Source organism: Centruroides sculpturatus, unplaced genomic scaffold (assembly GCF_000671375.1).
Source record: "Centruroides sculpturatus isolate CEXI.00-Female unplaced genomic scaffold, Cexi_2.0 scaffold522, whole genome shotgun sequence".
NCBI lineage: Eukaryota > Metazoa > Arthropoda > Arachnida > Scorpiones > Buthidae > Centruroides > Centruroides sculpturatus.
This window is the reverse complement of record NW_019384746.1, coordinates 60,373-84,224: the sequence shown is the minus strand read 5'-3', so window position 1 is coordinate 84,224 and position 23,852 is coordinate 60,373. Positions and strand designations below refer to the sequence as shown.

Below are 23,852 nucleotides of genomic sequence, written 5' to 3'. Positions count from 1 at the left end.
GAAAGGACCGAGAATACTTTGTCCATTTTCCCATTTTAATACCAATAATAAATAAATTATAAAACTTATATAAATTATACTTTGTTTAAAAACAAAACGAGTAGACAGCACAACAAGTATTACCGTTCTGTGCGCAAAACAAAGGATGAAATAATTTGTGTAACCAGCCCAAAATGTAGCCAAGTCAAATTTTTGTAGCCCAAAAAGTAGCCAGTGCGCCAAATGCTTTTTTAAACGCCAAACTGAAAAATAAGTAGCCCAATTTGGCGCAAAGTAGCCAAATCTGGCAACGCTGATAACCACGATTATTATTTTAAAAACTATACGTTAGGTTTAACATCGACGAAAATTCAACGCGAAGCGACACGCAACGGAGAAAAATTTCAACACGGGATAGGTTATATTTTTTCGTATATAATCGGTTCTCGGAACAACTCCAGTCTCCAATTGATTCGTATAAACGACGCTCTACTGTATCGGTATTTGTGATTAGTGAGTTAATTGTACTAATCGGATATTAGTAACTGCTGGCTAATGTTAGCTACGTCTACATGTACACGCGTAGGTATAATTTGATATAAATGTGTTGTTTTTTTTTATTTGGCTCTGAGGTGTGTTGTATTGTGAGGTCTTCAGTTAACTCTTATCCCACATTAAGATCTAGTTTACTTCGGTATTCCCCAAGATCACTACATCTACAAGATTTTACTACTACTTCTATGTCACGATTTATTCTCTGTCACGATTTATACCTTATCCCTCGCTCTACTGAGTGAAGCGTTGATTCCCAGATGTGCAGCATGAATTTGCTGTAGAACTCTGGTTCTTTGTTTCTCTGGAATTATTACGGCATGTCCTTTACATATAATATCCTTCCATAGGTATAAGTCTTCTTTAAAATCGTAGTAGGGTTTGATGGGATAGACTTTTTCCATACGTTTCTATATTCAACGGTTGCCTCGACAGTGAATTTTCCGTTAAGGCCCTCCATTGAACGATCTGACGTCACGTTTTGCAGAAAAAAGAAACGCTTTCGTTGAGAGGTCGCTTTTCAAGATGGCTGACTTAAGTAACTAGAAGGTGGCGATTGTGACTGCTAAATAATTAAAGTAACTCGCTTAACCGTTATTCGAATAAATTCTTTTATTCAAATGAACCCATATCTGTATCATTTTCTTGTATACTGGGTCTTTCTTTAATAATTTTAATTAATTTCTTGAATATTTATATCATTAGGAAGATTTAGCGGGGCAAATATCGGTCGTAATCAATTTTGGACAAATGAAAAAAATCTTAATATTTCAATATTGACCAAATTATCCAACATAATCGTGCAATCACATGTTTTATCATATACAGATTGTTCATTAATCTGTTCGCTATTACAGCATCCACAGCAGCGAATGGATAGTTTCTATAAGCGAAATTTACTTTTTCGTGGAAGCCGCCATGTTAGTTTGTTGAATACTCAACGGTCTTTCAGGTCGTTGAGACCGTTGAGCTCCCGATAATATGGATAATAATCCCGATAATAAGATGTGCTCTCCGATAATATGGAGCAGGATGGCTCTCTGCTGTGGAACACTTTTTGCAGGTAAATCTATAGCCGTTGCATAAATATCAAATCGTTGCTTCCATAAACTCCAATTTTCTGGATTTGACGTGTCCATGGAAAAAGGTTCCGGAGGAGTTAAATTATTCATCTCGCTTTTTAAATAGATTATATATATTTTTTCTGTTGCTTTAAAGTAATTGTTATATTAATATACCAAGGAGACTGTCTGTCTGCCGCAGTATCAACCTTTGAACGAAGTGTCTGATTACTTGTTTAATTAACTAAGCTGGCGCGTGTTCGTTAAGCCTCGTTTCCTTCACTGCCTTAATTATCCGCTGCCACCATGTTTTATGTGGTTTATTTAGTGTTTATATGCCCTTCGTGACGCACTTAAGACCTCCCCTGAGACAGGAATACAGACACTTACTCTGAATGCTTTATTCGGGGTCCTAATTGGACCGGGCGATCTCCACTCTTATACATTAGTCAGGGCCGTCTGTCTTGCACGTCCCTCTCTCTCTGATGTTGTCAGATCTTACCGTAACAGCAACGATTACATGATTGTAAACGATTTGTTCATTGGATACACAGAAAGTTGTCTCAACTTTTAAAACAAGATATCCAACAAGTTGGTTGCGAAAAGTACATAGTAGTTTCCACAACTAATGAATACCATCGATATCATACGTATTAAAAATTAATTTCTAGAGAAAATCGATTTTTGATTGGAGTGGGCAATAACGTGGCAGTGTGATAAGAAATTTAACAGGCTGTAATGCCATTAAAACGATAAAATTCGCAGCATAAACCTAGCTTCAAGCAGTTCTACCAGACAACGCAAGCCAAAAGCTAAGCCACCGCGGTCACCCGGTCGGTTTCAATATATAATATACTTCTTTTCACTTTTCTTTTTCTGCTTTGAGTGCACATTTTTGAGGCCAACGTGAATTTGGCCAGGTCCATAATGGATGAGAGACGGACCCGACATATCAGGAACAGACTGCTTACGAATAATTCCTGAAAAGTTCCCTCGATTCTATCTCGGATTCCCCAATACGGCAACCTTTATCGTCTCGGTCATCCAGCCGTATATATATAGTATTATAAATAAGAAATATTTTTTAAAAATATTAAAATACACAAAAAAGTAATTTTAAAACAGAATTTATATAAAAAATGAAAAATTTTTTCCATCGAGAAATGATAATGAGAGCTGGCAACACTCTTCTAATGCGGTAATTTCAATTGCAATATAGAACTTCGGTTCTAAAGTTTAAAATTTTGGAACGATTTTTGACTAAGGAATATATTTCTATTTGGAGAAAAAGTTAGTAAACGTTAATTACATTATTCTTATTGTATAATTGATAGATTTTATATATTGATATTATAGTAAAATGCTTCATTCGAGTTTTTAAAGCTTGATATCGATGTTATATAAATAATAACACTTGACAAACAAAACTACAGTAATTCTTAGTAGCTTGTCTTGTGATTTTACAACGATTTGTAATCCTTGTGGTATTGAACGAATTCAGTTTTTTGTAACTTTAGGTCTAATTGGTTCACCCCTGGTTTAAATGTATTCTCAATTCTTGCTTGTTAGAAAAACAACCCAAAGCGCGCTCAGCAGAAAATAATGAATTAATTAACACCTGATCACTCGCTGAGAGATTTATTCTTTAAACAAACGTTTTCAATCCAATCAATGGATCATCGTCAGGTTAATTAGAACATTTCAAAAAAATAGAACAACAAGTTCAAAATACAAATATTAATAACCGATAACCAATATGCTATTAACAGCAAAATAACGTTTTTAAATAATAAAATTAATACAAATTCTGCTAATACTAAAAATAAAATAAAATAGCCAAATATAACAAACAAATTGTGTATACAAAATATTAATACTTCTAACTTAATAGACAAATTGGTAATACTAAATATTAATATTGCTTACTAAACTATACAGAGTTTTTACTATATATATTATTAAAGTTATATAAAGAATGTTGAAAGATGAGTTAAGGAATTGAAAAATATTTGATTAGAATATAAAACCATGCTTTGAAAATTAATAAATAAATAAAAGCTTTGAAAATTATATTTTAGTTGTAGATTTCTATTTATTGTATATATAGCCAATAGTATTTTTGAATTAATTAAATATAATTAAATCACTTTTTAAAAATATAATATAAAATATATTATATAAAATGTTTTCTTTTATTTCAGATTATAGAATATTTTGAGAACAGACATCAAAGATATTGAAAATTAAACAAAATTTTTGTGAAATAATTAAATCATGATATATAACAATATATATATTCATCAGTGAATGTTACTTTCAGATGTCTGATAAATTTGATTCTTTCAACTATTCTTTTAACGATACATATGAAGAAATGTCTTCAGATTATAAAATGAGTGATACTGAAGATAATTTGGAAGACGTAGTTATTTTATCTCAGTCTCCACCTCGAAATGAAAATTTTTTCTACAAATCTTTTGAAATGCCATTAGTTGAAGAAGATCTATTGACACCAGACTATAAGAAAAAGCATCAAAATTTGTGTGATCTTAATATTAAAGACGACAATAGATATTTTGTTATTAATCAGTCAAAAATAGTTAAACCGAAGAAAACTATCTCCAGTTTTTATTTGTGTAATCCAGAAAAATTAAAAAACAAAAAAAATAGGAATGATGCTGAAAGAAATTATAACATGCAATTTCATTTAGAAAATTTGAATATAGATTCATCTGTAATGAAATATGGACAGTACAAATCTATGAAAAGAAAATCTCCAAGTGGTTGGACTGCAAATAAAAAACCAATAATTGCTGATGTTAAAATCTGTGATTTGAACTCTCAAGAAAATTTAACTTTAAAATGTACTGAAACTTATCAAAAAGATTCACCTGCATTAAATTACAATCTAACTCCTTGTAATTCTTCTGAGTGCAGTAAACAAGGTGACATTTCTATATCTGATTTATCAACAGAATCATCAAGTTCGGTGAAGACTTGTGAAATATCGTTTGAAGATATCTGTGATTCTAATAATTCAAAGAAAAATGATATTTCTAATATGACAAAAACTGTAGATGAAACCTTTCAGTTACCTATAGTAGTTAGGAAAGGACGAAGAAGTGCAGATGCAGTATCACTACCAAAAAGTAAATATAATTATGTAAAACGAATGTCATATCCTACAGACCGTTGTAATGAAATTAATTCATCTCTAAAGAGAAATCGAATGAATTCTTTTTTCAGTTTACCTCCATATGATATTTCTTTTTCTAAAAATATTAATATTGGTTTTATTGATACACACTGCCATCTTGACTTTTTATTCAAACGTGAACATTTTCAAGGAACATATGAAAAATATCAGTTGGAAAATTATGAAACTTTTCCTAAAAATTATGAAGGATGCATCACTATATTCTGTGAACCTCAATCATTTGCCAAGGTAATTATATTTTGTTTAAAAAATATTTAATGTTTTTCACTTTAGATTATTTGTATTATTGAATAATCTGAAGATTTAATTTATTCGTTTTCTCATTTCTTCATTTAAAAATGAAGAGACGAGAAAATGAATGAATTAAAGAAACAAATTTACCATATTTCCTGTAATAATTGCCCACATAAATATTCTTCTTTTATTAATTGCCCATCTAATTTGTATTGTGAAGTAAACTGCATTGGTTGANTTCATTTTCTCATTTCTTCATTTAAAAATGAAGAGACGAGAAAATGAATGAATTAAAGAAACAAATTTACCATATTTCCTGTAATAATTGCCCACATAAATATTCTTCTTTTATTAATTGCCCATCTAATTTGTATTGTGAAGTAAACTGCATTGGTTGATCTAAATACTAGTATATTAGTGATGTTTGATGTTATCGAATAATTGACTGTTGATACAATAATTTCCTATATGAAAGTTGGAAAAATAGATACTGTCTAATATTATCATCAAACATTGATAATAAATTTCAATAATTCCTAATATTAATTATTATCAATGTTTGATAATAATATTAGACAGTATTTATTTTGGTTTTTGTTTTACTTTGGTTTGACATCTCTTTTAAAATCATGCTTTTTTCTTACATTACTTTTTCCAATTTTTTACTCCAATAATTAACCCTCAAGAATGAAAAAAAATTACCTACTGGGCAATTATTACAGGAAATATGGTGGAAAGATACAAATAAAATTTCTATATAAAAAAGTTTTCTCTTAGAAACAACTAGAACTATAACAATTTAAATATTATAATTTAATATTAATAGAATCATATCATTAATATTTAATTTAACATTAATGTATATATGTATTTAGTAGTAGTTACATTCAATTTCAACACTCAATAGTAAGGGTTGTTTTCTGTTCAATAATATGTAGATAATTAAAACTTAAAGAACTGAAAGGATAATATACAGCAGAGCATCAGTTATCCAAAATAATTGGGATGGGACAATTTCAGATAACCAGTTTTTTTGGATAATTGATCACACTTGGTAGGGAAAAAATAAAATGGTTCTTACATCATGATTATTGCTCATGATCCTTATATTGAAGTATATAAAACAAAAAATAACATAAAATACCCAAAATAATTGGGACGGGACAATTTCAGAGTTTTTTTGGATAATTGATCACACTTCGTAGGGAAAAAATAAAATGATTCTTACATCATGATTATTGCTCATGATCCTTATATTAAAGTATATAAAACAAAAAATAACATAAATAACTTAAATAAACTATAAATATTAATTTTAATTCTAGTATAAACAGAAAGGTTAAGGCATAGAAATTTAAAGGAAATAAAAAAATTGTCTAATTTAAGGTAATAAGTACTAGTCTTTCATTGTAATCTACAAAGTACTGATTAAACTTTTAATTTAATTTAAAAAAATTCATATTTGTAAAATTAATAATAATGAGATAGCTCAATAGTGGACCTACAGAAAATTGTCAACAGTAATCATGATGTTAAAACTTTGTAATTTCTGGAATTAGTACTCTAAAGTTAATAAATTTTTCTTAACAAAAAATAAGATGGAAACAGTATAGCAAGACTAAGTGTCTTCCTATAACTTAAAGCATGTGATATGGGATGCCCAAAGAAAATAGTATAGTTTTGTAATAGGAAATACTGGAATTATTATGGAATCTGTATACAATAATACCTTGAAGTTATGCCATAAGTGGGTCTGACAAAAATCACTTAAGTCAAATTTGCATAAGTCAGGGACAATTTTGCATATAAATGCATATAAATTTTGTTTAATTGGGTCCAAGGACGAACAAAAACACTAGTTTAGAAGAAAAATATTTAATAAAATTGCAGTTTTTTTATACATATTAATACAAAATATAAAAAAATAAATGAGTTATGTAAAAATGTTACTTCAATGTTGATGGCTTCATAAAATCGTCTGATGACAGGGTCTTCTTTTTTTCATGCAGAATTTCTTCATAGCAAGCTAATCATTTTTTTATTTCTTGCTTTATAGCTATAATGAAATTCTTTGTTGGAGTCTGTTTTCTAAAATTTTTAAGCTTCTTTCAATAATTGAAAGGAGCTTAAAATTTTTAGAAAACATAGACTCAGTTCAATTATTGAACTGAGACCCTCTGTCAAGCTTGCAATTGTCATGTCCTTTTCTGGAGGAATTGGGTCTGAGGTGTCAGATACTTCAGTGACGTTTTGCTGAAGCTTCTCTAATGAGCTCATCAATTGTCAGCTCCTATGTGAATCCAACAGCTAATTTACGTCATCATCATTGATTTCCAAATATAATTGACTGGCAAGATTAACAGCAATTACCGTGTTTCCCCGAAAATAAGACATCCTCTGAATATAAGACCTAGCAGAGGTTTTGCTGAATTGCGAAATATAAGACCTAGCAAAGGTTTTTTTAGTCATAATGGTCATCGACAGATGATTGAAAGTGGCCGTTAGCTTTTTGAAAGTACAGCCACTGATTGGTCAGCAGACAATCATGCCACATGGCATGATTTGCATAAGACTATGGCTTGGGAATCACAGATTTGCATAACGTTACGGCTGGTGATTGCTAATTGGTTGGTCGAATCACGCCACATCACATTTGCATAGTGCTACGGTTCAGTAAGCACTAATTGGTAGTGATGTAATGAATACTCAGTTACTATTTGTATTCAGCCTATTTTTCGCTATTCAGCCGAATACCGAATATTTAATCACTATTCGGCCAAATACTGGATACCTAAAAACAGGAGTAAGAAATAACAAAAACACAGTAAATTAATTGTTTTGGTATTTAGGTTTAATGTTATCAGATTAGTGTTTGTTTATATTTATTTATAACTTATAACATGCACAAAATAAAAAAGAAAATAATATTAGTCACATGTATTCACAATTTATAATTACAAAGATCAGCACAAGTACACACCTATTTGTTTAAGAATCGTCGCACATCTGACAGTGAGGGTCTGACCTTGCCTATCCTTTTTTTTAAGCACTCAACTTTGCTCTTCCCTTTCTCTTTTCTCTATTGCTCTAGTCCACGTATGCCTATGCATACATCATAATATGCACTCATGATAATTTCAATTTGTCACTTTTCTGTCGTAGATTTCCCATTTTACAATTACGTGACTCATAGCCTGGTGATAACAGAGAAAAGAGACAGATAGGACATCGGTATAAGTCACAGTTATGATTTCACATATTCGAGACAGCTTGGTAGCTCGAACAGCCCCAGGCTTTCACCTGTGCATGCTAAGTGACTTTCATTACAAGCATTTAGCTTTCCGAAGTCTATGACAACAACTGTTTGGCACTGATGGCCACAAATTTCACGCCAATAAGCTGCCTTGACTTGTTCGATTATGTTACCAACTCAATTTCATATTTATTTTCATTTTCACTTCGCGGTCCTTCTCTTCTTTTTCTGTTATTTACACATGTAGGTCATTTCATTGTTATCCACATTTGATATCATCACTTATCACATACTGCCATGACGCTTGTGTCCGTCCCCTTCAACTGTCAAGAATTAACGTGATTGGCGAAGCATAGTGACAGTGGGTCAATAGAGAGCAGGGTCCTTGCCATAATGTGGTTTGCGTGTCAATTTTCATACGTGCGTTAATCAAGCCAAATAGTATGGCTGAATATTCAGCTATTTGGCCAGGAGCATGGCCGAATATACTATTCGTTGCAACACTGCTAATTGGTCATTGAGCCCAGTGTCAACGCTATGAAAAGGTTAAGTTGAAGCGAGAGTGGGAAGTCCACTCCAGCACGGGAACTTTGTAAGTTCAGTTCGACACGACAAGATTTATGTCACTCTCATTTAAGTTAGACTTGAGAATTTTTTGTTCAACAATAAATATGAATTCTTCTTCATGGAAAAATAAGAAATCCCCTGAAAATAAGACCTAGCGCATCTTTGAGAACAAAAATTAATATAAGACACTGTCTTATTTTCAGGGAAACATGGTATCACTTGAGCGATATGATCAGTTTCTAGTGTTGTTTCTGAAAAAATGGGCAAAGTTTTTTCAAGACACCATTCAATGTTTTTTGGAAATTTTATCCCAAGATTTTCCAATGATTCTTACAGCATATAAAACATTGAATTGTTTCCAAAAGTCTTAAACAGATATCGCATTGTTTTGCCTCATAGCTTCATTCAGATGTGCAAACGAACACCTTGTGTAGTATGCCTTGAATGTTTTGATGACTCCCTGGTCCATTGGTTGAAGCAAGCTGGTTGCACTTGGAGGCAAAAACACAACNTTTTTAAACTTATATTTTTTTTACTATATAAATAGGATTTTGCCACTTTTTCAAATGACAAAATCCTATTTATATATTTATCTAAAAAATATAATTAATGAATTTTTAACATTTAAATTTTGAATATTTTGTATTGTTTCATATGTACATTATTTAATAATAATAATATTTCCAAAATTATCTGGGGAGGGCCATGGACTCTTCCTTGACCCCATCCAGACTCCCAGGTAAGGTCATTCCACCCCTACTACAATTGGTCTAGCTATGCCATTGGTACCTGCAGAGGGCCTTCTGGAAAAAATAAAAATTTTGAATAAAAACTAAGTCGTCTTTCTTTCCATCTAGCCAATCACCAGGAACCAAAACAGTCTTTTCTTATTAGAGGCTACTCTCTGCACACTAAAAACAGTTCAAAAGTTCATCCAGTTGTTATTATTTTTGATGGTATCATCTTATCCTATGAGGAATTGCTTCACTAAAGCAAATAGCACTGCTCCTTTAGTGAGTAATGTCTTTAGCCAGAACATTGGACTGCTGAATAAGACAAGTAGACTAACATCTACAACATAGATGGTATTCAGCCAGCTAATGTAACACCGAGTGCCACTGAGGGTCGTGGGCGATGAAGTCGTCCCCAGTCAGTGATGTATTTAACCAAGTAAGGTTATATATAATCTAATATACTTCTGGAAGCGAAGACTTGCTCGGGGTCAGGGTGGCGTAACTGGCAAGTGCACCGCACGACAAGTGTAGGTTGTGGGTTCAAGCCCCACCCTGTGCCAGTTCTTTTATTCCAGAAGGTTCTAAAATTAATTTAATTATTTATTTATTTAATTTTAATTATTAATTTACTTACGAGATGGCGCCTAACGCCTACCTCTAATGACAAATTACTTTATTCTAATCATTTAATTAGCCATATAATAGCCCGATATTTAGGCGATCGTTTGGCAATTTAGTATATATGTTATGGACAAAGTGATTAATATGGGCATTATTCATAATGCCCGGGCATTATGAATAATGACCAACAAAATCGGGCATTGTAATAAATTTCAATAATTTATCAAATTGACCGGTCATTATGAATACTGCTACCACCTAGTCGGGCAAAGTGATAATAACATGTTGAGGAGTGATCATCCAGCATACGTTAGCAATCAGAACTTACATCTTACTTGCTCACGCGTATTGCATTTAGTACCGAACTTTAAATTTATGTGACCAGTAGTTAATCTTTATGGACAAAGTGATTACACTTTGTCCATAATGTTCTCGTAATCTCATCAATTACGAGAACATTTGGAGAAAGTACATGGATTTGCCTTTGAAGTTGAGAAGCTGGAATTCAAAAATATGAAGGGTAAGTAAATTCTGTTCTGAAATCTTAAAAATGCTGTATTTAATTAATATGTTTTAAAATAATTGTTTTCATGAATATTAACAGCTCATTCAGTAGTAAATAAAAGTATTACTTATTTGACAGATTTCTATGAATGGAAAGTAACAGAGGAATTGAGAACCAACTCTAAATATTCTGCACCTTGTGGGCCTCGCACAAAAAAATCAAGAGGAGAAAACAAATATTATTTCTATTGTAACAGGACTGGAAGAAAACGATATAAACAGCTACAGAGTAAACGACCTAACAGATGTCTAGAATCCTGTAAAATTCAAGATCACTGCACCTCAGCAATGAATGTGCTAGAAGGAAGAAATAATGTACAAGTAACTTACATCAAACCTCATTATGGTCATGATTGCAAACTTGGACATATCCCACTACTTAATGAAACACGACAGGAAATAGCAGGTAATAATTTTGGAAACATTAAGTACCTTATATTACATAAACAAAGTAGTACTTAGGGTCACAGCAACTTAAAATTGTCATTCCCATTTTCTTTCATATATCTTATGTACAGAAACTGTATATACACATCTTTTAAACTGAATGTCTCATTTCCTGTTACATTTCTCTTTGGTTAGATTTCTATAAAATTCACATACTTCTCATTTTTAAGTGAACAGTTAAATATTAAATTCATTANGAATAAATTTTTCATTTTCTTGTATGCAAAATAACTGATCTGTTATTAAACGTATCATATAACAATTTTTTAAAGATAGATAGCCCCATTTTTTAATTCTGACCCTTTCCCAGTTTTTTGTAAAAAGTTCTACTTTTCCTACATTTTTGCTTCCTGAAATGGCTTAGAAGCTAACTGTTTGTTTATTAGAACTGACAAAAATCTATATGTATCTTGAATGTGCGTGTGAACATTCAAGACACATTAAGATTTTTATCTTGAAATATTAAGATGCATACAGACATTATGCATATTATAGAGAAAAGTGCATAATGGATGTTTCAAACAGATATAATATAACTAATATGCGATACAAAAATAATATTTTTATTTATTTTNACAAGCATTTAGCTTTCCGAAGTCTATGACAACAACTGTTTGGCACTGATGGCCACAAATTTCACGCCAATAAGCTGCCTTGACTTGTTCGATTATGTTACCAACTCAATTTCATATTTATTTTCATTTTCACTTCGCGGTCCTTCTCTTCTTTTTCTGTTATTTACACATGTAGGTCATTTCATTGTTATCCACATTTGATATCATCACTTATCACATACTGCCATGACGCTTGTGTCCGTCCCCTTCAACTGTCAAGAATTAACGTGATTGGCGAAGCATAGTGACAGTGGGTCAATAGAGAGCAGGGTCCTTGCCATAATGTGGTTTGCGTGTCAATTTTCATACGTGCGTTAATCAAGCCAAATAGTATGGCTGAATATTCAGCTATTTGGCCAGGAGCATGGCCGAATATACTATTCGTTGCAACACTGCTAATTGGTCATTGAGCCCAGTGTCAACGCTATGAAAAGGTTAAGTTGAAGCGAGAGTGGGAAGTCCACTCCAGCACGGGAACTTTGTAAGTTCAGTTCGACACGACAAGATTTATGTCACTCTCATTTAAGTTAGACTTGAGAATTTTTTGTTCAACAATAAATATGAATTCTTCTTCATGGAAAAATAAGAAATCCCCTGAAAATAAGACCTAGCGCATCTTTGAGAACAAAAATTAATATAAGACACTGTCTTATTTTCAGGGAAACATGGTATCACTTGAGCGATATGATCAGTTTCTAGTGTTGTTTCTGAAAAAATGGGCAAAGTTTTTTCAAGACACCATTCAATGTTTTTTGGAAATTTTATCCCAAGATTTTCCAATGATTCTTACAGCATATAAAACATTGAATTGTTTCCAAAAGTCTTAAACAGATATCGCATTGTTTTGCCTCATAGCTTCATTCAGATGTGCAAACGAACACCTTGTGTAGTATGCCTTGAATGTTTTGATGACTCCCTGGTCCATTGGTTGAAGCAAGCTGGTTGCACTTGGAGGCAAAAACACAACTTTCACATGTGGGTCAAAATCAATTAGAGTGGCAGGAGGGTGACTGGATGCCTTGTCAATGAGAAGCATCACTTTAAATGGAATCTGTTTAGACTTGCAATAACATTAGACTTTGGGTATGAAGTAGTGACCAAATCAGTCATCTAAAATGGAAGCTGTTGTCCAAGCTTTATGATTTGACTTCCAAATAACTGGTAAGCTAATTGACAAGATTGTCTTGTTTATAAAATCATACTACCTGCTGGGTAACAAGCTTAGAGGTATGAAGGAGTATATGTCAGGAGTTGCAATTTGACACAGAGTATTAGGTGCTCAAATCATGCGTGCATAAAAAAAACCAGACTTGTAGGTACTCGGGAAACTGAGAACTGAGTCAGAATAAAATTCAAAATAGTGACACACTCTACAAACAGGCAGTAGTGTGAGATTTGCGCATGTGTTGCTCATTGGAAAGTTGGAAATGCAAATGTTGTCAAATTGAATTTTGACAGATACATGCATTGGGAAGTTCGAAATGAGAAATCAAATTTTGACAAACAAATCTTTGAAATAAACCCATTTACCTGTCCTGTGTTATTCCCAACATATCTCTGGTTGCAACGTGCTGACCTTGACCGGTTGACCTTTATATTGTTTGTGCAAAATAAAAAAAAATAATTTCGGATGATACGATAGCCAGGATTATTTTTTCAAAAACAGGAAATTTTTGTTAGGCATCGACAAAAATTCAACTTGGAGTAACATGCAACGTTGAAAAATTTTGAAATTGAATAGGTTAATTTTACTGAAAATGCATTGTGGATGACCTTGTGGTCATGGCCGGCAAAGTTTGAAAGATCACGCTCAAAACCAGCGATACTAAAGAAGATTGGAGAATGAGACCCACTTTAAGCATCAAAATGATTCCACTTAGTAGTGAGTTTCCGAGACATAGTCTTCTCACAAATATGGCCTTGCTGTTTTACATGTTTTAGATATATTTTTTAATTAATTAAGGCTCTTGGATTTTCAGAGTGGTAAATTAAGAGAAGTTTTTAACTTGCCGTCACCAGCTGCACTCCTGCCAACCATCATTCAGTTGGTCTTTAGAAACCTTAAGCTTGGAAAGTTTTTTCTTTATGTGCAATAAAAGTTCTTTTAGGCATCTTCTTCCAGAACAGGACAGTCTCATCTATATTAAATATGGTTTCACTGTTATAGTTACCTTTTTCTATCATAGCCTTGAGTGTCTCAGAAAAATAAGATAGATGCAGCTTCTTTATTGGCACTTGTCACCTCTCCACTCTCTGTGATGCTGTGCAATTACAGCTAGTTTTAAATCGGTTGAACCACCCATTACTAGTGACAGTTTTCATCTTTGCTTTCCTCCCCAACTTTTTCAATTTTTCAAAAAGCAACATAGCTTGATAACAGTGTTCTGATCAACTGGACAATTCTTCACTTTTACTTGATTATCATACCATAATTTCGGAGCATTGTTTCCATCTCAGCAATAATACCATAACATTTACAAATTATGCTTGAGTTCAAGGATTGAGCATTTTTTTACCACATCAAGAATTCTTTCTTTATCTTCTATGATTGTTCTTACTATAGATTCATATTAGCCTTATACAGGGTGTCCAGAAACGGTTAGTGCAGTTTAAAAGTAAAATAAATTAAAAATAAAAAATGTTCAAAGAAAGTTTTTTTTATTTTCAATGTACAGTTATTGGAAAATTATTTACTAAAAATTATGTTACCTAAATGGCATCCATTATGCTCCTGGCACTCTTCTAATCTTGAGCGAAGATTTCTCAGTATACATTGACGCAAAGCCTGAGACACTAATGCCATTTCTGCTTTTAATTCATTTGATGTGTGACAAGTGGCACCATCTTGTTGAAACCATGAATCAATTGAAGCCGTAAAGGAGTTATTCCCCAATAAGCTGATTTTGCAAAGAGGTGATGTTAACTGGCCACCATGCTGTCTAGACCTGAGTCCTCTGGACTATTTCTTATGAGGACTTCTTAGAGCAGGTGTACAAAAATAAGTTGAGGACACTAACTCAATTAAAGCAGAATATCACAGCAGAAATGGCATCAGTATCTCAGGCTTTGTGTCAATGTGTACTGAGAAATCTTTGCTCAAGATTAGAAGAGTTCCAGGAGTGTAATGGACGCCATTTAGATAACATAATTTTTAGTAAATAATTTTCCAATAACTGTTGATTGAAAATAAAAACAAAACTTTCTTTAAACATTTTTAATTTTTAATTTATTTTACTTTTAAACTGCACTCACCCTTTCTGGACATCCTGTATATAAAGATACAGTAATGTTCTTTAACACTTTTAAGCTCACTTACTTTTTCAAAGTCTCTACTGAAATGTTTACCCCTTTAAACCTTAGTGAAGCAAGTGTTTAATTGTTTAGTTGCTATATGCAATGAAATATGCATAAAGTTCTATTATAAAAAATAATTTTAAAAAATTATCTAAAAAACAAAAAAATGAAGGCTTTAAATTAATTTTTTCCATGAAATATTTTTCTTTTATAACTTCACTTTTGTTCTCGGATCTATAAAAAAGAAAATGTTCCATAAACTTTGATATAATTTTATAGATATGGGTCTTTGTTCCTGCATCATATTGGCGAATTTTGTGTAAAATTTACTGTAGTACAATTTTTTATATAACTAAATTATATTTGACAAAAACTCATACGTTGTGTGAAATATCTTGTAAATATGCTCATTAGTATATAAAAATATATAAAAAATGAAAAATTTATAATAATGTTCTCATTAGAATAGAAAAATCATAAATTAGTGTACATTATAATTGGATTCAATTGTAGAATAAATATATGCAGAAATATTGTCAAATATGGATAAACTGGTAAAGTAGAACAGATGATCAATACTGAGAATGATGGAAGAGGAGTTGGGTATCAGCAAACAGATAGCTCAGATCATTTCAGAACAGGGTTTGGAAAGAGGATTGTGTGTGCCTCATGCATTGATTGACAAGCAAAAAGCACAGTGAATATGTGCTGAAGATTTCAGTGACACTGCTGACAGCAATTCAAACTTTATGGATATCATTATCAATGGCAATGAATTCTGGTGATTTCAACACAGACAAAAAGAAAGCAAAAAAATGGCTGCAATCATACTCATGGCCAAAGAAACTTCATCTCCAGAAATCAAAGATGGATATAATGTTAATCACATTTTTCATCAACAGGAGGCACGATCCGCAAAAAATTTGTACTAGTGTCACACTCAACACTGCATACTACAAAGAGGTCATGAAGCAATTGTTACAAAATATTCATCATGTTCAACTGGATTACCTTTGGCCCAACTCCTAGCATCTTCTCTTCAATAATACCCCTAAACATTTGGAGTTGCTTGTGAAGTTATTTCTGATCAAAGAGGGCTTAAATATTCTCCTTACTCCCTTGATCTTGTCCTTGCTGACTTCATGCTCTTTCCCAAACTGAAGATGGCTGTAAAAGAAAGTGTTACCTGGATATTCAGGACATCCAAAGCTCTGTGACAGCAGAATTTGCAGAACTTTAATTTGACATGTTCAAACAGGCCTGCTATGACTTGTAATACTAATTTGTATGATGTTTAAATCTCTGGATTATGTTGAAAGAGATTAAACATAATTTTTCCAGCAGCTATGTGTTTGGATTTTTATAGAACTTTGGGAATTAAATTGATAGACTGTACTCAATTTCATTGATAAATATAATATATAGTATTTCATTTTATATATCATTTAATATATATTTATTGAATTGTTAATTGTTAACAAAAATGTCTTTATTTTTTGTTTGTTTTTAATAAACTTAGTAATATAGTTTTATTATAAATTTGAAATATTGTATTAAAATATTTTAATTTTTAAATTTAATCTAATATTTATCAATTACAGAAATCAGAATGGGAAAAACTTCTAAAAGAAAAAAACGTCTGGGCTGCTTTTGGTTGTCATCCACATTTTGCCAATAAATACAATGATGATATTGAAAAAGATTTGCTAAAGGCATTAGTCCATCCAAGAGTTGTCGCCTTAGGAGAAATTGGTCTAGATTACTCATCAAAGTAAATTTTAAAAAAATAGTTTTTGCTTCAGTTAGTTAGCCCAATAGTTCAATTAATATTAATTTGCTTAAAATTAAACTTTTGAATTTTTAAAAAGCAGGCAAATTTATAAAAGAAAAATAAATGAAATTACTAAAAAAAATTAAAAATGAATTTAAACTTTTAGCTAAAATCAACCATTATTTTGTAATTCTATTATATTTTAATTTATAATACATATTATAAATTATTGAAGCATATAATACATGTGCTATAATTTATAATAAATTGTAGCCCATGCTTATATGCTTTAATGTTTGTATTGAAATATATAAGTATGGGTGTCAACTGTAAGGGGCAGGAACCTGTTTAGCCTCCAATAACATTTTAAGTAGTGCCAGGCTCCCAAAGTTTCGGAGACTTGCACCAATAAAAATGTTTAAGATTTATTATTATTGATACTTACATTTAACATCTTGTTATATTCAAATTTTTCAGAAATTCTTGCCAACCTGCTATTCAGCAAGAAGTCTTTCGAAAGCAGTTGAAAATAGCTGTTCGTGAAAATCTACCTCTTGTTATTCATTGTCGAGATGCTCATGATGATTGTATAGAAATACTTAAAGAAGTAAGTAGTAGTAATATCTTGTATTTGAGTATGATTTTTAAGTTATTTACTCTTCATTTTAACAGTGCAAACCCATATATATTATAATCTTTTCCACATACTCCATTAGTTGGAATTTTTATATTCAGTTTTATAAGTTTAATTTTATAATTTAAATTAATTTTATATTAATGAAATTAAATCTATCCTCTTTTTAATGTTATTTTTTCTGTATGGCTATTAAATTTATAAGAGTATATTTTTTAAATTTTAAATAATTTTAATTTAATTTTTTAATGTTACATTAACATTAGAATAACATTTAGTTCAATATTAGTATTTTAATTTTAAGAAGAATAGAATGATTTTTTAAGGAAAAAGAAGAAAATTAATTATCTAATTTGAGAATAATTTGGTAAATATTTATAAAACAGCAGAATTGGGATCTGAAGATTAGGCAATACCAATTTTCAGATCTTATTCTATTGCATATCACAAAGACACATGAGAGAGTATTTTTAGGGTGAAAGGAACAGATGAAATGGAATATTAACTAGAGGAGTATCTTCTATAGTAGATTAATTTCATTTTTTTCCTGATTTCTTTGATTCTCAAAACATACAGTATTCAGTTAAATCAAATTTTTACAAGTTGTCAACTCTAGTTTCCTATATAAGAAATTTTTCCCATTTTGTTATCATTACAGAAGTTTTTTTCATATTCTAGTTTATAATTAAAATTTTTTTTTATATTGGGTATACAGTGTGCATGTAATAAAATATCAAAATACAGGTAACCCCCGTATAACACGGCACTTCTATAGCACGGATTCACTCTAACACGGTTCGAGAATTGGTACCATCCACTGTATAACACGGTACTTTTATAGCACGGATTCACTCTGACACGCTTCCAGAAATGGGTAAAATCCTCGTACAACATGAAATGTAATAAATTTTTACATACTTAAGTACTAATAGTTCACGAGAATTATTATTTTCGTGAACTATTAGTACTTCAGTGTGTAAATTTTCTTTTCTCGTCTCCATACACATGGTCCTTCGTGAAAATTGTTTCAATTTTGCCATATCTCGACGCTTCTGCTTCTGGTGTTGCCAGATGTTTTTCCCTTATTCCATAAGTGCTTAGCCATATAAGGAAATTTATAAAGATCTTTTAACTAGAAGCAAGCAATCTAAAATTACATACACTTTCTGCAAAAGGTAAAGCATGAATCTGAAAATAATGCAGAAAAATGCTGAGAGGATAACGATAACTTGCCAGAAATAAAACACTCTCGGTTAATAGTGCTTTTAGTGATGACAAAGAAAACATTGTTTAATTTATATTAATATGTATCACTTAAGAAAATTTTAATAAAGATATTTAACTTAATTATGAAAATATAGTAGCATGTTTATTAATTTTTGGAACCTAACCCTCCTTTTCGTACTAGTTCTTTGATTCGCATAACACGTCAATTTTTTGGAATGTAACTACCGTGTTATACGGGGGTTACCTGTATATAAATTTGACAGTCCTTTGCTTTGTCTACTATAAAATCATTGAGTTTATTTAATGTTGTAAAGTTAACTTCAGAAAGCAATTATTTTAGTTTATCTTATAAAACTTTTGTATGCTTACTTTTAAGTTATAAAAAAGTACAGTATACTTTGGTTCCAGTATTTCCAGAGGTCTTATGTTTCTTACTATTTTCTAAATTTAAAATCTTGTCATTACCTATTTTTCATCCATGTTGATAGTGTTGACAGTAAAGCTGATTGATTAATTGAATGTAATTGATTATTTATTTAGCTTTGGCAATTTTAAATAATTAATTATTATAAAGCATCAGTTCTTTGTAATCAATTATTTTTGAATTTTTATTTAAATGTATACATGTATTATTATCTTTTTTCAATTAGCAAACATTATGCCACTTTGATACAAATTATGAAAAATAATTTGTATTAAAGTGGCATACAATTTTGAATAATAATTTGTATTAAAGTGCCAGTACTCAAAATTAAAGGATAATCTTAGAGAGATAACTAGTATTTTATTGACAGATATGACATCATCACCTTAAATGTATTTATGACTGCTTATTGTTTTTAGTAGCTGCAGTCTGTTAATCTGGGCAATGTACTGTATTTTTAACTTATCTCCATATTTACCAAACAAGAGTTGGAGTTGAAAGTTAGCTAATCAATGTTAATTTTCATGTAGGTACATGAATGCATGCTTGCTAATATGTTAATGTCAAAAATTATTAATACAAAAAGGCTGGAGCAATGGAAAAATCAAAATTATCTGGGCTTAAGCTCCAAGCTCTGCTCCAAAACACTGTTTTAGCACTCCTATGAAGGAAGTAAAACAAAAGCCTGAAGTGAAGTTAAAGATATCGGAATTTACTATTTTTCAGAATGTGTTACAATTTTCTAGAATCCTAATGCTACAATTTTCAAGATGTTTGAAGAGTAAATTACAATAGCAATTCAGAATAAATTTTTCATTTTCTTGTATGCAAAATAACTGATCTGTTATTAAACGTATCATATAACAATTTTTTAAAGATAGATAGCCCCATTTTTTAATTCTGACCCTTTCCCAGTTTTTTGTAAAAAGTTCTACTTTTCCTACATTTTTGCTTCCTGAAATAGCTTAGAAGCTAACTGTTTGTTTATTAGAACTGACAAAAATCTAAATGTATCTTGAATGTGCATGTGAACATTCAAGACACATTAAGATTTTTATCTTGAAATATTAAGATGCATACAGACATTATGCATATTATAGAGAAAAGTGCATAGTGGATGTTTCAAACAGATATAATATAACTAATATACGATACAAAAATAATAATTTTATTTATTTCTATAGGAAATTCCAAGCGATTATTACATTCATCGACACTGTTTTACCGGTGACTGGAAAGAAGCGAAAATATGGCTGAATACATTTGAAAATTTATATATGGGCATAACAAATTTGGTAACTTTTCCATCAGCAAAAGAACTCCATTTTGTAGCTAAAAAAATCCCCTTAAATAGACTGTTATTAGAAACTGATGCTCCATACTTTATACCAAAACATCACGTAAGATTTTTTAAAAAATTAAACATGAATTTCTTGCTTTTAATTATAGCAAAAATTTTATCTAATATAGAAATACTGTTAAATAGAAAATTAAGTGTAAAAAAAAAAGAATTTTCTTATTGTAATCACTTTGGACTTGTCTGTACTGACTGATAACATTAAGTGGGTATAAATATATAAGATCACAATTAGTGGAAATTCTAGTTTTATTGAATCTGTCATTAAAAGAATATATGAAAACAATTAAAAAGTATAAATAATCATCATTAATTAGTTAATTAATAGTAAGTAATTCATCCAGTGTTTGCCTACTATTTTTATAGTATTGTCTTTAACAGTAGCTAGCAGATAATTGAAGTAAGAAATACTAGAAATTTAAATTGCTATAATCGTTAACATTTAGCATTTAAAGAATATTAAGGCTGGCAACAATCCATGTTGTTATTAGCCACATGCTGAGACTGATCCGATCCAGTGTCTTATTACCAAATAGGCTGACTAGACTATAGTTGAGGGCACACTAATTCTAGGAGGTACAATTTTGTATTTGACTTTTAATGTTAACAGCCTGCAGTGCTCATAACTCTAAATTGGGCACTGACTGATCCTATGGAAAAACTAGATAACAAATATCATTATATTAGCTTAAAACATATCTAAATATCTTAAAATCACTGATTACAATAAGCAAAATTTTTTAAATATATTTAAACATGTTTTGGGACATATTAATTCTAATAATATTAAACATACGATAATATTTGTGATTATAATAAGCAGATTCTACTGTATTATGTTTAGTAAATGATAAAATTAGATAAAATGAATAAGACTTAAAAATATTTTAACTCTGCTTAGAAATTAAAATGTTTTTTAATGTAGTTGAATATGAAAATATAAATATTTATTGTTGTCTCCTGTTTTATACAATTCTGTTGGAAATTTGCCAATTAATTATTGAATTTCTAAATCTTTGTTAGGCAAAATATTATCTTCCAGTTTACCAACAAGATTTGATTAGACTTAACTAATGTTGCATTTAATTTACAGAATTTTAATATATTTTAATCATTATTTAATATATCTGAGAATAATTTCTTTTAATGATTTATAAATGTAAGTAATTTTAATTAATTAAATTTGAAACTTGAGGTAAATGAAGACTAATAGAAAGTGTGAGATTAGCTGAGGATACTAACCAAGAGTACCACTTATACGACTCAGAATCGCAAGATTTGATCTCTAAACTTTTTCTAGGAGGGCTGTTAAAATTAGATAGGATATAGATGGTAAAGTCTCTATCCAACATCAGGATAATGACACCAGTTAATCAAACTTATGGTATGCGGATTAACACACGTATTGATTTGTGGAGGAGATGAGGACTTGTGTTTGATTCCAAATCTTAAGAGACATTTCTTTAACAAATAAAACAAAGATTTAATGAACAAAATAATACAAAATTAAATATGCAAATAAAACAATTTCCAGAAACTCGAATAAAGCTGTTTTGAGAGAGAGAGAGAGAGCTCACAATTTCTATCATAAATCATACTACCTTTATGCATCTTTATCTTTTTCTGTTCTTTAGATGAATATGACTGTTTGTCCTTTTTAGTTCTGTAATGGCATATATTTAAATAATTTCTTCACTATTTACCGAATTAACTCATTTTATAAAAACTGGATTCGACATTGGCCTTCAGGAGATGATATGGAATACATCTGTCCTTCTTCGGCTCTCTGGACGTACTTCTCGAATCATGCAAAATTCTTTCTTTTTCCATGAATTTTCTCCAATCAGCATTTGGTATTTTTCCACATGAACAGAGGAAAAGGGGATTTATCGAGGGGTTGACAATTCCCAGGGTGACTAAGATTTTTAGTAGATAAGGGAAAACAAAAGAATGTTTCAACTTCCATTGAAGGAAGTGACTTTTTCCAGTTTCCTTTGTTTTAGAAAATATAATTTTCCCACCAAAATCAACGAATATTTTTGTCTAAATTTTTACTTTTTCTAATTAAATTATTAATTAATCACGGGTGGTTCGCATCTCACAGAAAGTAAAAGTTTCAAATTATTGAAATATAAAGAAAAGCTATTAAAAATTGGCATCAAGACTTAAATAGCAATAAATTAAAAATATATTTGATAAAAATTTCTTCTTTGGATGATTTTTATTCCAAAAGAAATTAGAAAATATTTATTTCTAATTAACTTTCAAGTAATCTTAGTCTTAGGAATATTAAAAACAAAAGAGCAGATATAACTTTTCTTTCAAGACTTCCCAATCATACAAACATTGTGAAATGTCTTTCTTTTGAAAGTTCTTCATGGGTAAAACATTTGATAAGGAAGTTTTCAAGTAATCATTTATTCAGGAATAACTATGAACTTTTTGGTTTTCTTTGTTTACATGTTGAAAATATGGCTGTTTTAAGATGTTCCTCGAAGTTTTCCTCTAATGCAAATTTATAAAGGCTTTAATCATGGCTTAAATTGTATAGATATTAATAAAAACAACTAAAAAGACTGAGAAGTTTGTCATTTGCTTCAAACTGTTTGATTATTACAATAAGAATTTTTATCCATAAAGAAAATTTCAAAATAAGATTGTCAATGTTTACACATCTGCATAATTACAGAAGCATTTTTGCATTACTGTCTTCTTTTCAAAATTCTTCCTTTGCAATGTACTTTTTCCTTTTATTATACAGTATATCTCTTACAATGCATTCCATGATCTAGTTTTATAAATAGTCTTAATAAATACAAAAAATATTTACACGTAACAATCATTTTATGTCTGTTAGCTGATTTGCTGCACAAAAAATGCTTATCTTATTGCAAAAGATTAGGATTTGAATCTGATTATGATTCTCTTAGTTTTCACTAGACCACCCCTGATCCATTGGATCACTTACTACTAAAAGTTTATAAAAAATAGCAGATACTGTAATAAATAGTACGAGCTAGTAGCATTTTATAGATGCATAACTCCTCTGTATATCTTGTTTCATAGATTTCCTCTTGAAATAAACCTAAGATTCATCTCATCTTGCAGGATCATGGTCTGAAAGTCGATGGTACAACATGAGATGAAGAGCCATTTTTTAAATATATACTGACTGATACTATATGAACATGTAACATGCACATTGGGAGGTAGCACTCATACTCAACTACTAGATATTTTCTAGGAAAAAGAAACTGAGCTCCATGGTGTAGATTTTTCTGTTTCAGCTTGGCACAAAAAAA

General features: G+C 30.6%; 2 protein-coding genes across 3 annotated transcripts in view; both read left to right on the top strand.

The window, feature by feature from the left end:
- The first annotated feature begins 2,753 nt into the window (after nt 1-2,753).
- Nucleotides 2,754-23,852, top strand: part of LOC111628460 — a 38,896-nt gene continuing 17,797 nt past the window's right edge. Inside the window, exons 1-5 of one of the 2 annotated variants that reach the window (XM_023372256.1) lie at nt 2,754-2,882; nt 3,794-5,037; nt 16,739-16,908; nt 17,386-17,515; nt 20,378-20,593. In XM_023372256.1, coding sequence (XP_023228024.1) covers nt 3,913-5,037; nt 16,739-16,908; nt 17,386-17,515; nt 20,378-20,593 — 1,641 coding nt within the window. In that variant the 5' untranslated portion in view covers nt 2,754-2,882; nt 3,794-3,912. The remainder of the gene's footprint in view (nt 2,883-3,793; nt 5,038-16,738; nt 16,909-17,385; nt 17,516-20,377; nt 20,594-23,852) is intronic. The other variant, XM_023372257.1, reaches the window with a different exon arrangement.
- LOC111628461 lies at nt 10,512-11,392 on the top strand. Its single transcript, XM_023372258.1, has 2 exons — nt 10,512-10,738; nt 10,862-11,392. The coding sequence occupies exons 1-2, from the start codon at nt 10,732-10,734 to the stop codon at nt 11,242-11,244; spliced, it is 390 nt and encodes a 129-aa protein (XP_023228026.1). The 5' UTR covers nt 10,512-10,731; the 3' UTR covers nt 11,245-11,392.